The sequence below is a fragment of the Protomyctophum bolini genome (assembly GCF_963924005.1).
Source record: "Protomyctophum bolini genome assembly, chromosome: 15".
In the NCBI taxonomy this organism is placed as follows: domain Eukaryota; kingdom Metazoa; phylum Chordata; class Actinopteri; order Myctophiformes; family Myctophidae; genus Protomyctophum; species Protomyctophum bolini.
The window spans coordinates 12,195,859-12,215,114 of NC_137876.1; the positions used below are offsets into that span (position 1 = coordinate 12,195,859).

General features: G+C 43.1%; 1 protein-coding gene across 2 annotated transcripts; it reads right to left on the reverse strand.

The window, feature by feature from the left end:
• Positions 1-953: 953 nt before the first annotated feature.
• On the reverse strand, positions 954-19,007 carry LOC308329435 (sushi domain-containing protein 6-like). 2 transcript variants are annotated; one of them, XM_080783738.1, is made up of 9 exons: positions 18,790-19,007; positions 16,439-16,593; positions 15,166-15,357; positions 14,510-14,701; positions 12,153-12,344; positions 11,569-11,763; positions 6,576-6,708; positions 5,565-5,971; positions 954-5,170 (listed from the first exon to the last, which is right to left on the reverse strand). In XM_080783738.1, exons 2-9 carry the CDS (start codon positions 16,557-16,559, stop codon positions 5,145-5,147), a joined length of 1,458 nt encoding a protein of 485 aa, XP_080639864.1. In that variant the 5' UTR covers positions 16,560-16,593; positions 18,790-19,007; the 3' UTR covers positions 954-5,144. The 2 variants fall into 2 exon arrangements, with proteins under 2 accessions (XP_080639864.1, XP_080639863.1); XM_080783737.1 differs by lacking the exon at positions 18,790-19,007 and adding an exon at positions 17,250-17,604.
• Between the last annotated feature and the right edge of the window lie 249 nt (positions 19,008-19,256).

Below are 19,256 nucleotides of genomic sequence, written 5' to 3' on the forward strand. Positions count from 1 at the left end.
GTATGTCGTTATCAGCCAGAAACATCTTATCTCCATATTTTAACCTTTTGTGTTTTTTTCGTAAATCAATGCCCTACTTGATCATACTACAGCATCACACTACAGCAAACAAACATGAAGTAACAGTGTTGGACAATGGACATACAGTACGGTTTCCACGCAACAGAGACGATATGTCGTTGCGGTCAGGCATAAACCTTGTTGTTGAAATATGCTAGTGGTGCAGAACAAAAAAATAGAATCAACCACTATAATCTATTCTTATTTTACAACCTTGAACCTTCCTTATTAAACTCATGTTAACCGATACCATACTGATTTGTAAGATTTAGGAGTGAGCAGACACATCACATGCCATTACATTTTCCTTATGACACCCTTCTTGAGATTCTAACTCCCTTTTCAGTGTCTTGACCTCAGTACAACTTAGGTTACCAGGTCATTTAGTCAGCCATAGGCTTTCTCCTTGAGTTTCAAATCCTCTTAGCAGACCCTGACTAAAAGGGAGGTCGGAAACAATAACAGGTTACCGAACTGTACTACTTTCTTTTGTAAACTGCTAAAATATTCAGTTTGTAGTATCCATTCATTCACACAAAATATAATATTTCTTATTACTTTGTTTTGTTTGTATTTTCCTAGCTAAAACAATGGATATTTTAAAAGAAGGTAATTGATGTGTGTGTGTCAGACATTGGACATACAGAGACAACTCTGAGGTAGAGCGGTTCAGGAGGTCGATCGGCCGCATGGGAAACGGATGGTAAAAAGTTCCCCCCCCCCCTGAATTAGGATCATTTTCCTCGAGTAAGACACAAACCCGTAACTGCTTCTGAAAATCAGGTTGGTGCCTTGCATAGTTCCCTCCGCTGTGTGTGTGTGTGTGTGTGTGTGTCAATGGATAAATGCAATGGACATTGTAAAGTGCCCTGGTTGATAATAATCCAAACAAATTCAATGTGTAATTGTGTACACCTCAATTCATATTTAATCAAAATTATCACATGATATATATACAAAGTCAATTTTAACTTAAAACATTTTTACAAATATTAAAACAATCTTTCCACAAAGGAAAAAAAAATGGTCCAAAAGGAAATTCAAAGGAAAGTCAAACTGAATCTTGACATTTACAATAAGCTGTACAATAATAATGTTCTTTTTTTTCAATTCGTATTGGATTCACCTGAACATTGTTTTACATCATCTCACACATGCCGACAGTTAAAGCCTAATTTAAACTCTGCAGTACAGCGGTGCTGCATGCCCCGCAAGAACTACAACAATAACCACTCGAAACGCATATGGTTGACCGGAGTCCCTCAGGGCTCTATACCTGTGAAGTTGCAGTTTCCCGTTATTGTGGGGAAAGCTTCCGCTGAAAATAGCCGATCCAATAATTTGATGACCGGGTCATGCCAGAGTTCTAGTTAAGGTTGGGCGCCCAGTTTTATTTAATAATGCACAGGTTAGCAAAGACGTTAAGACGAGGTATGTTAAATTAGGCTTAATCTATAGTTTTTAAAAATATGTTTTACCTTGCTCCGTCACTAGCCGCTAGCGTCCATGTAAGAAACCAAAATCCCCGAGTGCACGCGCGCACACCGGCTTTAGTGACATTATGGCTCATAAACAATATGAGGTACCATGATCGGAGCCTAATAAAACATTAATTCGAGCTCCCGCTAAACAAAACTACTGTATGATCGGCTCGCTACGCTAGTAGCCTCAGTAGACCTACTCAGTAGTAACAACAAGAGCTCTTCTTCTCTGCTCATGTTGCACATTTACAGTAGCTGGCACTCGGCACTGAAGAATGTGGATCTGACATGCTGCGGGAACAAGATAAATCCATCTTAAAACACAAAGTCAAATTGTCAGACCCAGGCCAGCCACGGTCAGTAGGCTACTGGAGACTCCGCCGGTCATCACAGACCCAGGCAAATTATTGCTTTAGGAATGCGATAAAAAACAAAAAGATGTATCCAAGGCTTCATGGGAAATAGAAATTACGGTAGGTAATGTTTTGGGTGAACTACTCCTTTAAGCCTTATACTGCAGATACATCTACAAGCTCACAATGTGATGTGAGCTTGTAGATCTGCTATTTTTTGGGAGAAAAAAAAGCTCGACAAATGTGAAATGTTTGAGACTGCTTTCAATTTTTTCTTTTTTAAGTATATTGTAAAAAAAAGATGTCGATTTTGTACTTTCACTCAAGTAACATTTTGAATGCAGGACTTTCACTTTGTAACGGAATATTTTGTGCATTGTTGTATTGCTACTTTTTTATTATTAAGTAAAACATTTCAGTACTTCTTCCACCACTGGCTGTGAGTAAAGCAACACCGCAGTGCAACGCAGTTGAGTCCAGCCGAAGCAGCAACGTGGAAACAAATAACTATTTTTAACAAACCTTTTCAAAGAACGGCGGAAGCGTCAAAACTGAACCAAAATGGCTGATCAACAGCGTCCTAGAGGTGAATATATCAAATACTCAATTTAGTTTTAAAAACTTATTTAGAACAGTAATTTCAATACACACCCGAATAAATTAAGTGTATTATTATTATAGTATTTTCAGGTGCCCATTGGTTCTCAACCACTGGTGAGCCGGTATAGGCCCCCAAATAATTGAGAACAGTTGAGAACCACTGCTCCGGTATTAACGTCACCAAGTTGTGAACACAACAAATTTTGTTTGAAAATGACATGAAAATTAAAACTGCTTAAGCTGGCTGGTGTTGCATGCCATAAATAGCAGATATACTATTTACTGTGCATGATGTCCGTCACGGCAAACCCAAGCATAACCGTGCGGCTTTACAGATGCTTGTGCATAGAAATGGAAAGTTAAGTACACAGGTCTCAAAGTGGGGTTCCAGCAGGAGTCAGTTGCCAAATATATCAATTTTGGGGTCCTCCTTGGCACTAAAACATTTGACAACTCCTGCCATACAGGGAGAAGAGATTAGGACTCGGAGAGGACATGATAAGCCAGACTGAAACAGTGAGAACATGTAGAGAAGTGATGAGGTTAGGAGAGGACATGATAAGCCAGACTGAAACAGTGAGGTTTAGGAATGTGACAAAAAACTAAAACAATAACCATGAGTCTCCATGGGGATGTAATGGGGTGAGTAAATCGGAAACCAAAAAAAAAGTCATGTTTTTGGGTGAACAATCTGTTTAAGTGGTTCATTTATGTATTTTTGGGTCCCGGGTAGAGATACCAAATGTATCTTTTGGGTCTTAAGGGAACTCTCATTTCGATGTTGTTGATCAGCTACTTTAGCTTTTTTGGAATTTGAATCCTGTAAAGTAAGTTTTGGACATACAAGGTTTCCACCCGACAGAGACAATATAAAAATAAAATGGTTTTGAGGAATTAAATCATATCAAAATAACATGCGACAAACTGACTTGGACAATGTAGTAGAGCAATCATCTAATCTAAAAAGCAAACTCCTGTGGAATGATGCAAATTAACTACTAGTTAATTTACAAAAAGCGAAATTCTACTTTTCTTTCATCACAAGGGGAGCAACTATCGATTATCTTCTTAGCGATTACTCAATGACTTATCGAATAATCGGAAAAGCACAGCTTTTGCTTATATTTAAATTGAATGTTTTCTAGTATATCAACAAATCGATGAACGACTTAACTTATTTTATTGTCGCACATCAGTGAGAAAACACTGAAAATGCCAGATCTACAATCTCACAGTGCATGTTGTAAGCTTGTTTTTAACCATTTAAGGAATTTTCTTTTTTTAATTGCCATTTGTTTCCATATCTAGATATTTCTATATTTCCATAACCTTTGTGTGAAATGATTTCTAAATATAATATTCAATATTTAGTTTTTTTTTTTTTTTTTTTTACAAACTTGTTGAAAATATGAGCATTATTTTAATAAGGTGAGCATTTTCTTTTCTTGTCGTTCTCTAAAAGCTAAGCCCATAATGACATACCCAAAATAGGGAATGTTATTAACCTATTATTGTATTAAATTATCAATAAATGCTTTATTTTTATTTATTTTATAATCGAATAGTTCGATTAACTGTTGCACACATACTCATCACCAAAGTAGAAGAAAGTGTTGCGTGAGAATTACCTCAATGACAGTCTAGTAGTTTTCCTAACATTCATGCATCGCTCCTTATGGCTACTTACAGTGGTTCTCAAACAAGGACCCCCGTAACTCTGAGATTGTACAAATGGAACCAAATGGACCTGTAAGGATCCATTTGGAACCACCCCTTCAAGGAGCCAACACTGAGGGTGCCTGGACCCCAGTTTGACAACCACTGGCTTACATGATGCGATACGTTTGTAGATTTATCCATTCATTTACACAAAAACATTGTTCATCCCCCAATAGCCGTCAGAACTCTTTCACTTTCTGTGTTTTTCCTCATTTTCAAGCTAAACCAATGGTTGTTTAAAAGAAGCTTGTGTGTCAGTGTGTGTGTGTGTGTGTGTGTGTGTGTGTGTGTGTGTGTGTCAGACATTAGACGTACATAATGTAACAATTCCTATAAAAGTTTTAAGCATGTATTTACATCTTTGCGATGGCGGGCTCGTTAAGAGCCCACCCACAGCGTCATTAAAGGCTCTTTTCGGCTAAGAAGGGTTAACCCAGAACCTTTCAGAACCTGAAACTTTACAGAACCATGAAGTCCTGTCATATCATTATCGTTATTATTATTAAATTAGGGTAGGTTGTTTGTTTTCAAAATGTTCAAAAATAGCTAAAATAACAGATACACAAGCTCAGGTGAGCTTGTAGATCGGCAATCTTCTCTATAAAGAAATAATAATTGGACCGATCCAAAGCAACAGCACCGCTTGCCTCAGAACTCCTTCCTGAGCAGGGGCCCAAAATTAGGTTCAGAGAACTGAGCCACAGGCAGCGTATGTACGCAAACAAACCCAGAACCCAAGAAATACGTTTCCACAGCACTGTTCACTTAGTTCTTGTAGTGGAAAAGAGCGGTCGGTCCCAAGTGTGTTGACGGCTGCTGTAGTGAGAAGCCTTTTTGGGGAGAGAGAGACCGTGGCAGGTTCACTCACAGACACGGTGGGGTGGTTGGGGTGTCTGGTACAGGATATCCTACAGAGGGGCTGTGGCGTGCTTCAGACCTCCTTCAACAAAGGCATATCTGCAAAGAGATAAACACAACCCAGCATTATTACACAGCACCCATTTAGTAAAGCTAAATAACATCTCATGCCTGAAAGATTTCATGCGATATCATTCTAAACCTCATGTTGCCATTATACATACAGCCAACCAGTTGAAGAAATCAAATCACTGTTTGAGGCTTTTGCTTTCATGACATTTCTAAGACCATTCGTGTTTTATGGAAGATAAATTGCTATTTTGCTAGTTTGACCGAAAATAGCCAATCTACAAGCTGCTATTGCTTTCAAAGAAGACATGCTTCTATGATATTCAAATGACTAGTTAGGCCATACCTAGTCTCACGTACTATTCCACAATAATGATAGTCTGGAACTAAAGAAAGGAAACCGTCATGTGTTCTCTGGTCTTACCGTCAGAGTAGTCCATTTCAGAGTCCAGCAGCAGGGGAAGGCTGTGCTGGTCGCTGCCTGTGGAGAGCCGCCGCTGCGAGGGAGCTGCCAGGGGCGCGGCGGCCGCGCCCGCTGCATGCTCCACACCCCAGCGGGAGGACGCGGGCGAGGGCGGTGTGGAGGAGGAAGGCGAGGAGGACGACGGTACAGGGTGGACCACGGCCATCTCCGAGTGCTGGCGGCCCGCCTGGGGCCCTCCTCCTCCTCCCGGGGCATGTTGGCCCTCCGACAGCACGATCTGCACCCGCGAGTCAGAGCCGAGGGCAGTGCCAGTACCGCCGCTCACGGCCTCCTCGTAGGTGGGCAGGGTCACCTGGACCCCCTCCACCATGATGGACACAGGGTGGCCGCTCACCCCCTGCTCCCTCCTGGGGGGGGCGGAAACAGCACTCCGTCACAACAACGGACCACCAGGGTGCTCCCAGTGGTGGCACAAGTACCGATTCTACAAAATGCCTGAGGTCTCAATCTTTTGGCCAAGGAACCCCAAAATGATATGCATTTGCCCGTGATTATCCCACTTATTAAACTGCTACTTATGTATTGAATTGACTCAAAGTATTTCATAGCTTACTGTATTGATTTAAAAGTTCTAAAAAAGATAATAAATCTTGAGAGCAATGTTTAGCGGTTAAAGACATTGTGTGCTTGTTTACATAGCAGCCAGGTTGGAATGGATACAGCACAAAATCAAGCGACGCAGATTGATATGAGCCAGGTGCTCTGAGCCTTTGATTAGACTACATCGGTATCGGCAAATAAAGCTGACATTAACCGATGGCAGTAGCCGATAAGCATACATTTTGGTTTGGAATCTACAGATTCTACAGAATCTCTAGATTCTGAACAAAACAGAACAAAATAAATAAATATCGGTATCAGTATCAGCTAAATTATAATTTTAAACATTGGTATCGGTCAAGAATTTCCATATCGGTGTATCCCTAAAAAATATATTGTGATCCGACTCACCGGTGGAAGGACTTGAGTTTGGGCTGCAGCAGCACAAACAGAACCACCAGCAGCAGGAGGAGAGCCACGGAGCTGGCTGTAGACGCCACGATGGACAAGGTGGGCATTCCCAGGGGGAGAGAGGGGTCTCGCTCTGCAAGGTGGACCACCACAAGATTCAGCAAATCTAAATCTACCTCGACAACTGCAGTGTAAAGTGGATTCTCGTGGTTCCTTTGGTTCTGAATGGACTCTTACAAGTCTGTAAAACCTCAACAGGTCCATTTGTAAACTGACAGAGTTAAGGGAAGACCTTGAAATGTAAAAGTTTGAGAACAATTGCTTTATAATTGCTGTCTAGCATCACATGCTGGATGAGTGAGAACTATCTCAAGTTTATTTTTGGGCCACCACAATGCTTTTCCAATGGGAGTCACATGGTTTGACCAAACATTTTTGTTTGATGAGGGGGGAGGGGCAGAACACCACCAGCAATCAAACACAAATGTTTGATCAAACCATGTGACTCCCATTGGTAAAGCATTGTGGTGGCCCAAAAAAAGACCAAACATTGCTTGATTGGTGTTTGGTACGTGTGAATGAGGCCTAAGAAAACAACTGACAGATTACAACTTGTCCAAAATGCAGCAGCCATAGTTTGAACTAAAACTAAGATGAGAGAACATATTACTCCAGTTTTAGCTTCACTGCACTGGCTTCCGGTTGTTTTTAGGATTGATTTTAAAATTATTTTACTTGTTTATAAAGGGGGGCTCGCACCTTCCTACCTACATGACTGCCTGCCTAAATATGTCCCAAACCGCCACCCTAAGGTCTTCCACTGCTGGCCTGCTCACTTTGCCTAAAATAAATGGCAACTAAAAAATACGGGGATTCGGGGAAGCAGCTTTTTGCTTCTACGGGCCAAAGGCGTGGAACAAACTCCCACTGTACATTCGACAGGCAGCCTCTGTAGACATTTTTAAAGCACAGCTCAAGACCCACTTATAGTGTCTAGAACGCCCGTTCACTGAGGTACAAGGCAGATACGCTACGATTAAACACCACAGTTCTACACGAGTACCGGGAGTCGTGTCTGCAAGTGATCACCGAGACGTGGTTGGACGAGTCGGTTCCGGACTCACTAGTTTCCCTGGACGGATTCACTCTGGTACGTTGTGACAGGACAGCTGACTCGGCTAAGAGCCATGGAGGAGGGATCGCGGTTTACATAAACAATAAATGGTGCTCCCAATTCACTGTGAGGGAGTCGTTGTGTAACTAGGACATTGAAATACTATGTCTAAAGGCCTATTCATAGTCTGGATTTTCGGTGGTGAGCTGACCACCGCTCCGGTGGTGAGGTGACCACCGGAGCTGAAATAACGTTGAGCGGTGGTGAGTAAAAACAGAGAGAAGGGCTGGGGCGGTTGCGGTGGTTTGCTCTTCACCGCGGCTCGTGACGTCATGTTGTAGTTCGGTGGTCACCTCACCACCGAAAATCTAGACTATGAATGAGCCTTAAGTATGCGACCCTTTTATCTACCGCGCGAATTCGGTAATAGTGTGTTGTGTGTTGTTTACATTGCACCTAGCGCAAATGCTGCTAGGGCAGCCACCGCTGTAGCTGACTGTGTTCACAGGCAATTGAAACGCACCCCCGAAGCACCGTGTTTTGTCTTGGGTGACGTAAACCATTCAAGGTTCAAGGTTCAAGGTTATTTTATTAGTGTCCCCGAAGGGCAATTGGGTTTTACAGCAGGTCATAAGGCATTGAAACATGTGAATACATCAGTCAAACCAAAATTATTGCTGCTGGTCGCAAGCGTGAGCTGCGCCCGGGCCTACTTGCATCTTCAGAAAAGAAAGAAAAGGGATAGGGGGGGTGGGGGAGGCATCGAGTGGGTGAGGGGTATTGACAGATAGGGAGGGAGGGGGGGGATGAGGACATCATATCACATACAGTTGCATTGTGTAGGCACGGAAACTTGGGTGGGGTGGGGGTTGGGTTTAAGGTCAGAGGACAAAAACACACTGTTGTTCACATTGTAAACTTGCCCACAAATTCCCACATATAAGTCACTGCTTAAGACCGTTAAAACCATTTATGTGAGGGACAACGATGGCATCGAAACGTTGAAGGGATGTTTTTGTTGCACTGACTGGAGCCTCTTCCATAGCCTAGACCTGGAGGAGGCTACAGATACCATAACAGAGTATATTCAATTCTGTAAAGACAATGTGTTGACTAAAAAGACCATAACGATGTACCCCAATAATAAACCCTTCATTTCAAGGGAAATCAAAGAATGCATAGCTAAGAAACAAAGGGCATTCAAGAGCGGGGATTTATTAACTATGAAGAGCATTCAGAAGGAGATTAACCTTAAAATAAGGGAGGCTAAACGGAAGGAGAAGTTTGAGCGGTTGAGGGACCTAAATGTCCATCCGCTTATTATTAGATGGTACCATTCATTCCTAACTAAACGCACACAAAGGGTCAGTGTGAATGGAACCATGTACTGGAGCACCCCAGGGCTGCGTTAGCTCACCTGTCCTTTTTACTCTGTACACAAATGAGTGTAGAAGTGGCAACCCGAACAATTACATCATAAAATTCTCGGATGATACTGCCATCTTAGCCCTTCTGGATAAGGATAGGGATTTAGCTGACTACTTTTCAGAGGTACAGCACTTTGTTAAGTGGTGTGACGACAACCACCTTAGTCTTAATGTTAAGAAGACACAGGAGATGGTGTTTGACCCCAAGAGTATTGGTGACCACAGGCCTGTGGTCATCCATGACTCGACCATCTCACAGGTCTGCTCATATAAATACTTGGGGATCTGTATTGACAACTCAATAACTTGGAATACACATGTTGACAGTTTCTGTAGTAAACTACAGCAAAGACTGCACTTCCTCCGACGTCTCAGGGTTCATGGTGTTGACCAAAGATTTATGTTAGTGTTCTATCGAGCAGTCTTGGAAAGCCTGGTCAGGTTTGGCATCACAGTTTGGTTCAGTAACCTCTCAGTGCAACTGAGGTCCAAATTATTCAGATTGGTGCAGACTGTAGGGAAGATCATAGGGGTAAGACAACTCCCCTCTCTTCAGTCTATTTATGAGCAGGCTAGATTAAAACAGGCTCAAAGAATTGTCAGTGATGTTACCCATGTTTTAAATGGCGAGTTTGTACTTCTGCCCTCTGGGAGAAGATACAAAGAACCAAAGTGGAAGTACATTAGATTTAAAAAATCGTTTGTATCAGCATCAACTAAGATTCTGAACGAGGCTCTGAAACAGCGGTAACTACGTGAGGCCAGATTATCCACATCATGTGTGCAATTGTGTAATGATGTGTCTTCCTCTGTAATGTATTTTTGTTGTCATTGATGTTTTATGTGTGGCTGTAGCTGGGGTGAAAGCCCAAGACAAATTTCCCTTGTGGACAATAAAGTTTACCTTGACCTGCTTTGAATTGATATTTTTATTTTTTTTGTTATTCATGTCCTCACTGTATTGCATTACCGTTTATGCCTTGCTTTTCTTTTCTTTCTTTCTCCATTGCTCTGTAAAGCACTTTGAGCTGCATTTCGTGTCATGAAAGGTGCTATACAAATAAAGTTTTATTATTATTTAAACAAACAAGTGTTAATTCAACTCAAAGAGTGTACGTGAACAAAAACACTTTGCCTTACCGGCCAAGTGTTTTATGAGCTGTCAGCATCTTTCTGCAATACAATTATATGGTTAAAGACCTGTCTGCTATGCACTTGACTTCTATGGTTAAAGACCTGTCTGCTATGCACTTGATTTCTATGGTTAAAGACCTGTCTCAGTCTGCTATGCACTTGACTTCTATGCTAAAGACTGCACTGGAGCGCTCCTCTTCCCAGCGCAGGGTATCGTGCTTCAGCGCTCTCAGCGCCCAGTGTTTTTTTTGGCAGTGTGCTAGCGACGCTTCAAGCTGGAAAACAGTCAAAACCTTTGCAGAGGAGTGCTGCTCATCAATGTCACGCTTGATCCTGCAGGCTGTGTCTACTGTCTGACAACACATTCATTCATGACCTGATATTTCAGCTAGTCTACTACTTGTGCCAATAACGCAGATGGCGCAACGTTTGAGCAGAGCAGCGGTCAATATAGGTTTGAACGCTGTGGCCGTCAAATGCTCTGTGCGAGGCGAGCGCTCTGGTCATGACCTGCAAACCTCCAAAAGGCTTTAATGTGGACTCTGAGTTAAAGACTAAGGGCTTTACTGCAAAGTCTCTGAAATGGCATGGACAATAAGTACTTTCCAGGTAAAAGGTTCATCATGCACCACGATAACCGACTAAATCTTGATCATGTACTATGTACCATGTACTTATATATCAACAAATCTGAATAACCATGCAGTTAACCCTTTGTTATACTACATTGTACAAGTGACGTACAAAAAAATTGTTAAAACAGTTCACTTTCACATTTCAAATAATCGTTGATATTGATCTGAAGCCTTATCGACCCACCAGCCCCATTTCACATCAAACGATGAGGTGTGTTACAAATCCCAAGCGTCCAACATAATCCCTTCCTCACTGGGCACAGTGTGTGCACACACTGCTATAATAGTCCTGAGCATGTGCCGCCCGGCAGCTAATCTGCTCTCACCTTGGTCAGTCAGTGTGGAAGGTAGCCAAGACATTCAACCCACTAAGCGTGGGCATTAAGACATTCTAAAAGTTATGTCTTATAAATTCTAACAGTTTTCTGAAAAGAAGTTTTCATGCCAAGGACCCCAAATTGATATGTAGCCTATGGACCCACACTGAACATATTTTGTTCCAGGGACGACCCAAAAAGGGAATTTGATGGGACCCAAACTAGTGAAAATAGGAGATCTACAAGCTCACAACGTGAGATAAAATTAACTCACGATCCATTAAAATGTGTCCGCGACCCACAAATGGGTATGTTTGGGAACCACTGAACTATAGGACACCAGGTCAACACAAATGAACCACTGACCTTGGTCCAGGAGACAGCTGATCTGCATGGGGCCGTCCCACTCCCCATCCTGGCAGGTCAGGTATTTGTAGTCTCCTTTCAGGATGAAGCCTTCGTCACAGAAGTACTCTATCACAGTGCCGTGGGACAGCCTCCGGCAGGGGTTCGGGTGGCAGGCGTAACCCCCGTTCTCCGGCTCGTATGGGGGAAGACACACTGTGAGGCGTGCGAGAGAGAGAGAGAGAGAGAGAGAGAGAGAGAGGACGGAGAAACTGTCACGACTCATTCTCAAACTACTAGGGCCAGCAGCAGCGCGATCATTTCAAACCTCTGCTAGGGCCTGTCACAATTATTACATAATCGCAATTATAAGTAATAAGTCATCAGAATAATTTACGTGTTATTCAATCAAAGCAAACGGCGGGGCGTTGCCATGCCTATGCTCGGACACAAACGGAATTTGCGCATCCACCTGTGAAGGAAGTAGGGAAGGGGCCCAAATTCTTTCCAAAATGGCGTGTGTGCATAGAGCCCGATGCAACAGTATGCCTCGTGCCGGTGGCTGTACTTATACCATCGTGTGGTGGTGGTGTCTCTGTACTTACCATCGCTGCGTATGCATCGCGGCGGCTCAGAGGACCAGCGTCCCAGCGGGGTGCAGCTGAGGATGCTGGGACCGTCCGTCAGGTATCCTGAGTCACAGCTGTACTGCAGCACGGTGCCCACGGGGAACGAGCCCCTGTTGCTCTCCGTCAGGTTGGTTGAGCCGTGCTGCACCATGAACGGCCGGACACACCCTGACACAGAGAGTTAGAGGCCCGTAAGGGTCCATTTTGAATTGAATACTTAATTAGGCCCTTTATTACTCCCTCAAAAAACACTGAGGGTCCTTGGACCCCACTGTCCTAGACCACCCGAGTACTGATGTTTTGACAGATTAAAAAAAATGCATATACACGTTTATGTAATAAATTAAATATTGTGCATCACGCATCACACACACACACACACACACACACACACACACACACACACACACACTTAACATCTTTATTTGTATTCACATTTTACAAGAAATTTCTTGAACACAAACAATAGTGGATGCGCAAACTTGAGAAAAGTGCTTCAGATACAGATCACGGGTACAGAAAGCATCGTCTTCTCCATATATGGCGACTGCCAATTAGTGCAGACACTGAACAGAATTTTTCCGATGCCTTAGCTCTCGGCTTGGGCATGCCTGCAATCTGCAGGCCCCTCATGACTGATTTGTGGACATTACAGAGGCTTCCAAATATGAACACAAGTAGTTTACATCTGTAGCCAAGCTGTATAATAGCATCCTTAAGACGCTGGTACTTAAGCACCTTGGTAAGGAATGCCTCTTCCAGACTGTGGTCAAATGTACATGCCACTTCCAAAATGGTCTCTTTTAGTATTAGTATTAGCTGTGACATCTGAAAAAGCATCATTTTCATTATTGTGCATGAACATGGCAGTTGAAACAGTGAGTGCTTAACTGCTTATACATTTGGCAGATGTCATGAAACTTATGTCCTTAGCTAATAGGTCAACAATTCTGTCATGCCTAGCAATGTACATTCCCTTATATACATAGCAGCCATTAAGAATATGTGACAGTGTTTCTGTAACTGGAGTGTGGTCATGGTGCAGACAATGAGGAGGAAACGTGTTAGGGTACCACAGAGAGAGATTGAGTCTGGTTGGAAGGACCTGTAATCTGGCTTTGACTGTAAAGGTGACTATATCCTCATCGACTGCATAATTCTTGAATATTGTATGAGATACGGTGTGGTCTGCATCAAGAAGGAAAGCTAGCTTCCCCTGTAGTTTTAAACCAGTCCAGTGTTGTTGTTGTTTTTGCTGTTGTAACATTATAAGGTACCTCCGTGCATTGACTGGTGATACATGGTGTTCCGTATCAATTACAGTACTCCTTACTGAGATCAAACAGTTGGTAATAATGTCCTCAGAAACTTCTACAGATTCAGAGACAGAGTCAGGTCGAACCCAGCACAGAGATACTCCAGTTCTCATACAGAGGTCATTGAGGTCAGGCCAATCTGACGACACCCCAAACCCAGTAGCATGCGAGTCCATTTTAAGGTTGGGCTTTCTTCTAAACCCCAAGAAACTTGGCTCGACCTCTACTGCAAGTGGCACTTTACGCCGTTTCATATCTAGAAACAGAGAAGATCTAGAAAGTTCCCTGACAGTCGTGTCATCACTGTTTAGCATGTTTATCAAGTGAGCCAGCCTTGTGGCGTTATATATCCACTCCACGTTCGGCACGCCAAACCCACCGTCCTGTTTGGACTGGAAAATAATGTCTCTGGTGGTGTGGGTGTTGAGCCCGAACCACTTCCTCACAAAGTGAACTACACTGTCATTTAGATCACTAAGTGTTTTACATGCCAGATGAACGTTGGAGAAGAGGTGTTGTACTCTAATCAGGGCAACCTGCCTAATAGCCTCCAACTTCATCAGCAGTGGTAGTGGTGAAGCGTCAATCAGGTTCAGCCTAGCTGTAAACTCAGATGTTATGTACTCAACCTGTTCTTTCCATTCCCCTGCAATATTAAATCTATGCCCTAGTAAGATAGTTGTTTGACTCATGTAGGTCATACACACGTATGGGCTGTGAGTTGATGGTGAACTCAGCGGTTGCCACCACTACGCCTCTGGTAGAGAACAGCACACTTAGTGTGTTTTGCCTCTAGACCGGACCAGTCTAGAAATCTATCTGTTCTAGCGAGCATGTTTTTAATAACACTCTCTTCCCCACACACCCACCCACCCACCCCCACACACACACAACACACACACACACACACACACACACACGAAAGTGGGGTGTGCTCCCCTATTCCCCCACTGACACTAGCGTTCATATGGTTAAGTTAACAATGGGACAGAGAAGAGCTTGAGGAAGGAAGCAAACCTTGGTTAACACAGTGGATCTGCATGGGACCGTCCCACTGGCCATCCTCACAGGTCAGGTATTTGTAGTCTCCCTTCAGGACGAAGCCTTCGTCACAGAAAAACTCGATCACAGTGCCGTGGGAAAGCCTGCGACAGGGGGACGGGTGGCAGGTGTAACCCCCCTGCTCTGGCTCCGAGGGAGGCGAGCACTCTGCCGAGAAAGAACAAACAAACAAAAAGTCTTAAGACAACCGTGATGAAACAGAATAGAGTAAAGGGGATTATTAAAAACTGACATTCTCCTTTACTTGTGTAATTACGAGAATGAAGGCCAATTCTCAAATGATTGAGATATCAGCCATTATTTGACTTTTCCCCGGTACATTAATATCAGCAATATGCAATTGATCGATTTCATTGATAGATTTTTCTCGTCAGGACCCAGACCCAGCTATTTTCACTTTTTCACTTAGTTCAGAAAGATCATAATGTCTCCAAATGTACAAATTAGAATACTGTAATGGGAAGTATTACCTTCATCGGGTGATATCAAGATGACCCCGATGAAGTACCTTCTGCTATGTAGCTGTCCCTGAATGTTTTACAGCACGTGTGCAAAGAAGCATTGCTTTTCAACTAATAATTACAGAACGATGTCGCCGGGCACCTCCTTACCATCGCTGCGTATGCATCGCGGCGGCTCAGAGGACCAGCGTCCCAGCGGGGTGCAGCTGAGGATGCTGGGACCATCTGTCAGGTAGCCCGAGTCACAGCTGTACTGCAGCACGGTGCCCACGGGGAACGAGCCCCTGTTGCTCTCCGTCAGGTTGACCCAGCTGTTCTGGACCATGTACGGCCTCAGGCATCCTGGGGAGAAGACAATTGGAACATTTCGGAGAACTATTGGAACATTTCTCTGAGAACCGACGGTACCATATACAGTATAGGCTCTGATGAAGTCAAGGGACTGATTCACGAGCCAAGCAGAGATTAGAAAACCTTTTCTGCACATCACCGTTGATTTGGTCGACTAAAACTATGACGAAAAATGTTTGTCGATTACCTTTTTACCTTCACAGATATAAACTAAATATAAAAACTAAACAAAAAATTTAAACTAGACTAAAATCATGTTAGGGAGGTACTAGTAGAGAAGAGATCCAGTTAAAAGACAAGCCATTTTATGTTGGTTGCCCTCGGGTATTGCGCTCTGAAAATAGCTCAATGCGTTCTGAGCTTTACATTGAGGCTAGTCTTGTGTATCCAGACAACTATTCCACAATCTCCGAATGCTATATGTAGTCTGGAACTACGCCTCCCGAAATCCGAGTAAGGAAGTTGCTATTTCCGTTCACGAAATTATATTTTCAAATATCTTTACATTTTATTATTTTATTTTATTTTCTACTAAGCATTTTTTCTTTATATTAGGATAAATTTGCACGACTGTAAAGACAAATGGAAGTGGGGAGGAGGCTCCACATCCGCTTTATATTTGACTATATTAGCCTTTCCGTTGCTCCAGACTGTATGACGGAAGCATTTGGAAATTGCGAGAGGCAACAGCAACAGTCTGGCAACGCGAGACTACATTGAGGCCAATGGAGACAGGAGTTTACACTTCCAGTTCAGGACTGTTTTATCTGTCTCTTAGCAACCGAGAGCCATTCATACTTTGTCGAGGAGCGCAATCTAACATAATCAATGAAAACCCGAAATGACGAGATAACTCGTCAATGGCAGTAAACCGTTGGTTCAGACGCTATTTTCAGAATAGCAGACACCAGATGCCAGGGATCCTGGCCGCAGTGGCCGGCACAAAATATTTTCAGATGGGAGTCTGTGGCTGAATACGTGTCAATTTGGGGGGATCCTAGAGATGAAAAGGTTTCAGAAACCAAACACTGTGCTTAGTGTGCTATAAAACAATTTAGTACAGCCTTCTTACCTGAGCCTTGCCCGGTTGACAGCACGGTCAGGAGCAGCAGCAGGGAGAGGGGTTGTGTGTTGGTTGGGGCACAGCAGGGCCACAAGGCATTTGATATTGACTCTAACATTCCATTGCACATCTTACACTCCCCCCTGAGCAGAGCCAACGCAAACCTGAGGAAGATCAAAGCGGGTTCATCATTTAATTTCCACACTCGGATAGGCCCGACACAATCGCCTAATCACAATTAGTTGAGATAACCATCACAATCATGTTGAAAAATAACTTCATACATTCATCATGTCTTTTCAGACAATAGCAGACGCTAAACGCTCACAACCCACCAAGCATTTTGAACCTGTAGATCAGCTATTTACACCATTATAAAAAGGTAGGATAACTTAAGTGATAGTTCTTTGTTAAAATAAGTGTTATTGCTCTATATTATGATAGTAGTCATTGGTAGATTGTAAATGCATTTTCAAGTCAAGATACCAATTTTATCCAATCAGGAGAGAGAATTCAGAGGACATAGGATACACAGTCAAGTAGCCTCTGTCCCTCATCTGCGAAGAGAAATGCCTGGTCACAACCTAAGGCAGAAAGTGTAACGGCGGTAGTGATGGACAGTCAGATGCATTTCCCCCGGATATATTCCCCCAAGATTCACAATAGAGGGTATGCGCGTGACATCATCATCAAACCCGGAAGTTATACAGGAGTGCCTACTGAGTGTCAAAAAACGACTTTCTGGCCTTGACAACCAATACATCCAAACAGTCATCACTATCTGATTGCATTAAACAATGTTACACAATGTTAAACTCACTTTGCATGTTGCTTTGCCACTCGATGTGCCATTCACTTTAAGCATGCGCATCACTTTATACTTGTTTCATTCACGGAGAATGTAAACTGATTTGTAAAGCGTCGACGTCATTTCCTTGAGAAGTACTTCCGCCAAAATCCCGCAACTTCCGCACCCCAAAAAAGATAAATGGGTACTTTCTCCTGAATCAGGAGTCCTGATTGGCTGGCGATTGGCCACCCACCTGAAAATGTTTTTTCTGCATATTAAAGGGCTGGGGAGACAGGGAAGAGACTCCTGTTACTGAACAAACACTCTATGGCAATGTTAACTATCAGAAATAATATAGTGCTTTAACCTTTTAACAAAATACTTTTGGCTTTAAGCAAAAAATATCACTTAGCCTACCTTTTAAGTCATCAAATATGTTATGTCAGTCATGTTTTTTATTAATTTTTGTTATTTGTAATTTCTGCCATGTGAAACCACAGGGATGTTTAAATGTAGTTATTTATGTTTCGATGCCAAAAACACACAAATAATTAAATGTGTGCTTGCTAATCATGATGATATACTGCACACTGAAACCTAACTGCTGCATATTTATTTATTTGACAGGGACAAAGCTCATTAATCAACATGTCAGTTTTCACCTCAATGTAAATGGGCCAGGAGTTAGCCAAAGCTACATTACATCTGTAGTCCCTGGGCAGGCTCTTAAAAAATTAATGATAAAAGAAAGACAGTGTATAGCATAACCTGATGCCAAAAGAGATGGGGGGGGGGCGTGGGACAAAGGCATTAACCTTGGCATAATACATTAATAATCAACATGGCACGGTCAGTCACACAAAAACAAAACACACCAAATCTCAAAGCAAAGCAGTTCAGCTTGGTGGTAGGTAGGCTAATATGACGTGGCGTCAATGAATGAACTGCAGTGTTGTTGTCGCTATGTTGCCCGTTATAATAAAGCTCACCTCCAGATTCTAGGAGCTGTGTGTGTGCGCTTCAATCTCGACAGCTACAGTAAGCACACCCATTTTAACCCATTAAGACCTGATGCCAATATCTACAAATGCCAAATACTTAATGGTTCTAAACTAGCACGTTCTCAAGAGTTTTCTAAAATAGCAGATCTGTACAATTCTCGCTCGCAACGCGCTGAGATCTTGTACTGTAGGCTACTGCTATTTCTTTTTAAATAGCCGTCGCAAAAACAGAAAATGACACAGATGCTTTCGGGCAAGCTCTTTCTTGTTGTTATTGCTAGGTAGCATTAGCTGGGTTCATTACAACACAGCGGGACGGGACAGGACAGGGCCAAACTAAAGACAAGAAAAGTGGCACCACATTTCCCCATAAAAAGGAGCACTACAGCAAGCAGCCAATGCCATGGTTACCGTCCACCACCATCACATAAAGATGTGGACGAGGAAGAACAGGCAACTAGCTCTCTCCCATTGTTAGCTTCTTCCTGAGACAGAGAGAATCTTTTTTAGCCTGTGTCGCTTTACACAAAAAATGGCCCAACCGTGAGCCGTCAGCATTACCAACCCACCACGGCCCGTGAATCCGCCTCCCTCTTCCACGCTCAACTCCTCGGTCACACCACGGTAGACATCCAGTAGTAATGGAGGCTACGGCGACGCTGCTGAAGACATCAGCCGGAGAATGAGCTCAAAACCCGGCGGGGGACAGATCACTGCTCAGGAATAGCTGCTAACACAGTGAGCTAGCTAGCAGTGAGCACTGATAGCAGTCTACTGAGTCTAGTAGAGCGTTCATTCACTATCAGCTGGTGCTGCGTTCACTGCAACTCAGAAACTGTCCGAGGTTGGATGATGGACTATTAGCAGTGGTTCCCAAACTGGGGATCGGGACCCACGTTTGGGTCGCGGACTCGCGGCCCGGGTTCATTGTTATTGTTATGGGCTGCGAGTAAATTGAGTACATTTTGTTTCTTACATTTTGATTTAAAAAAAACCATTTGAACCATGTTTTGAACAAATTCCGAGTTGTCTTGAA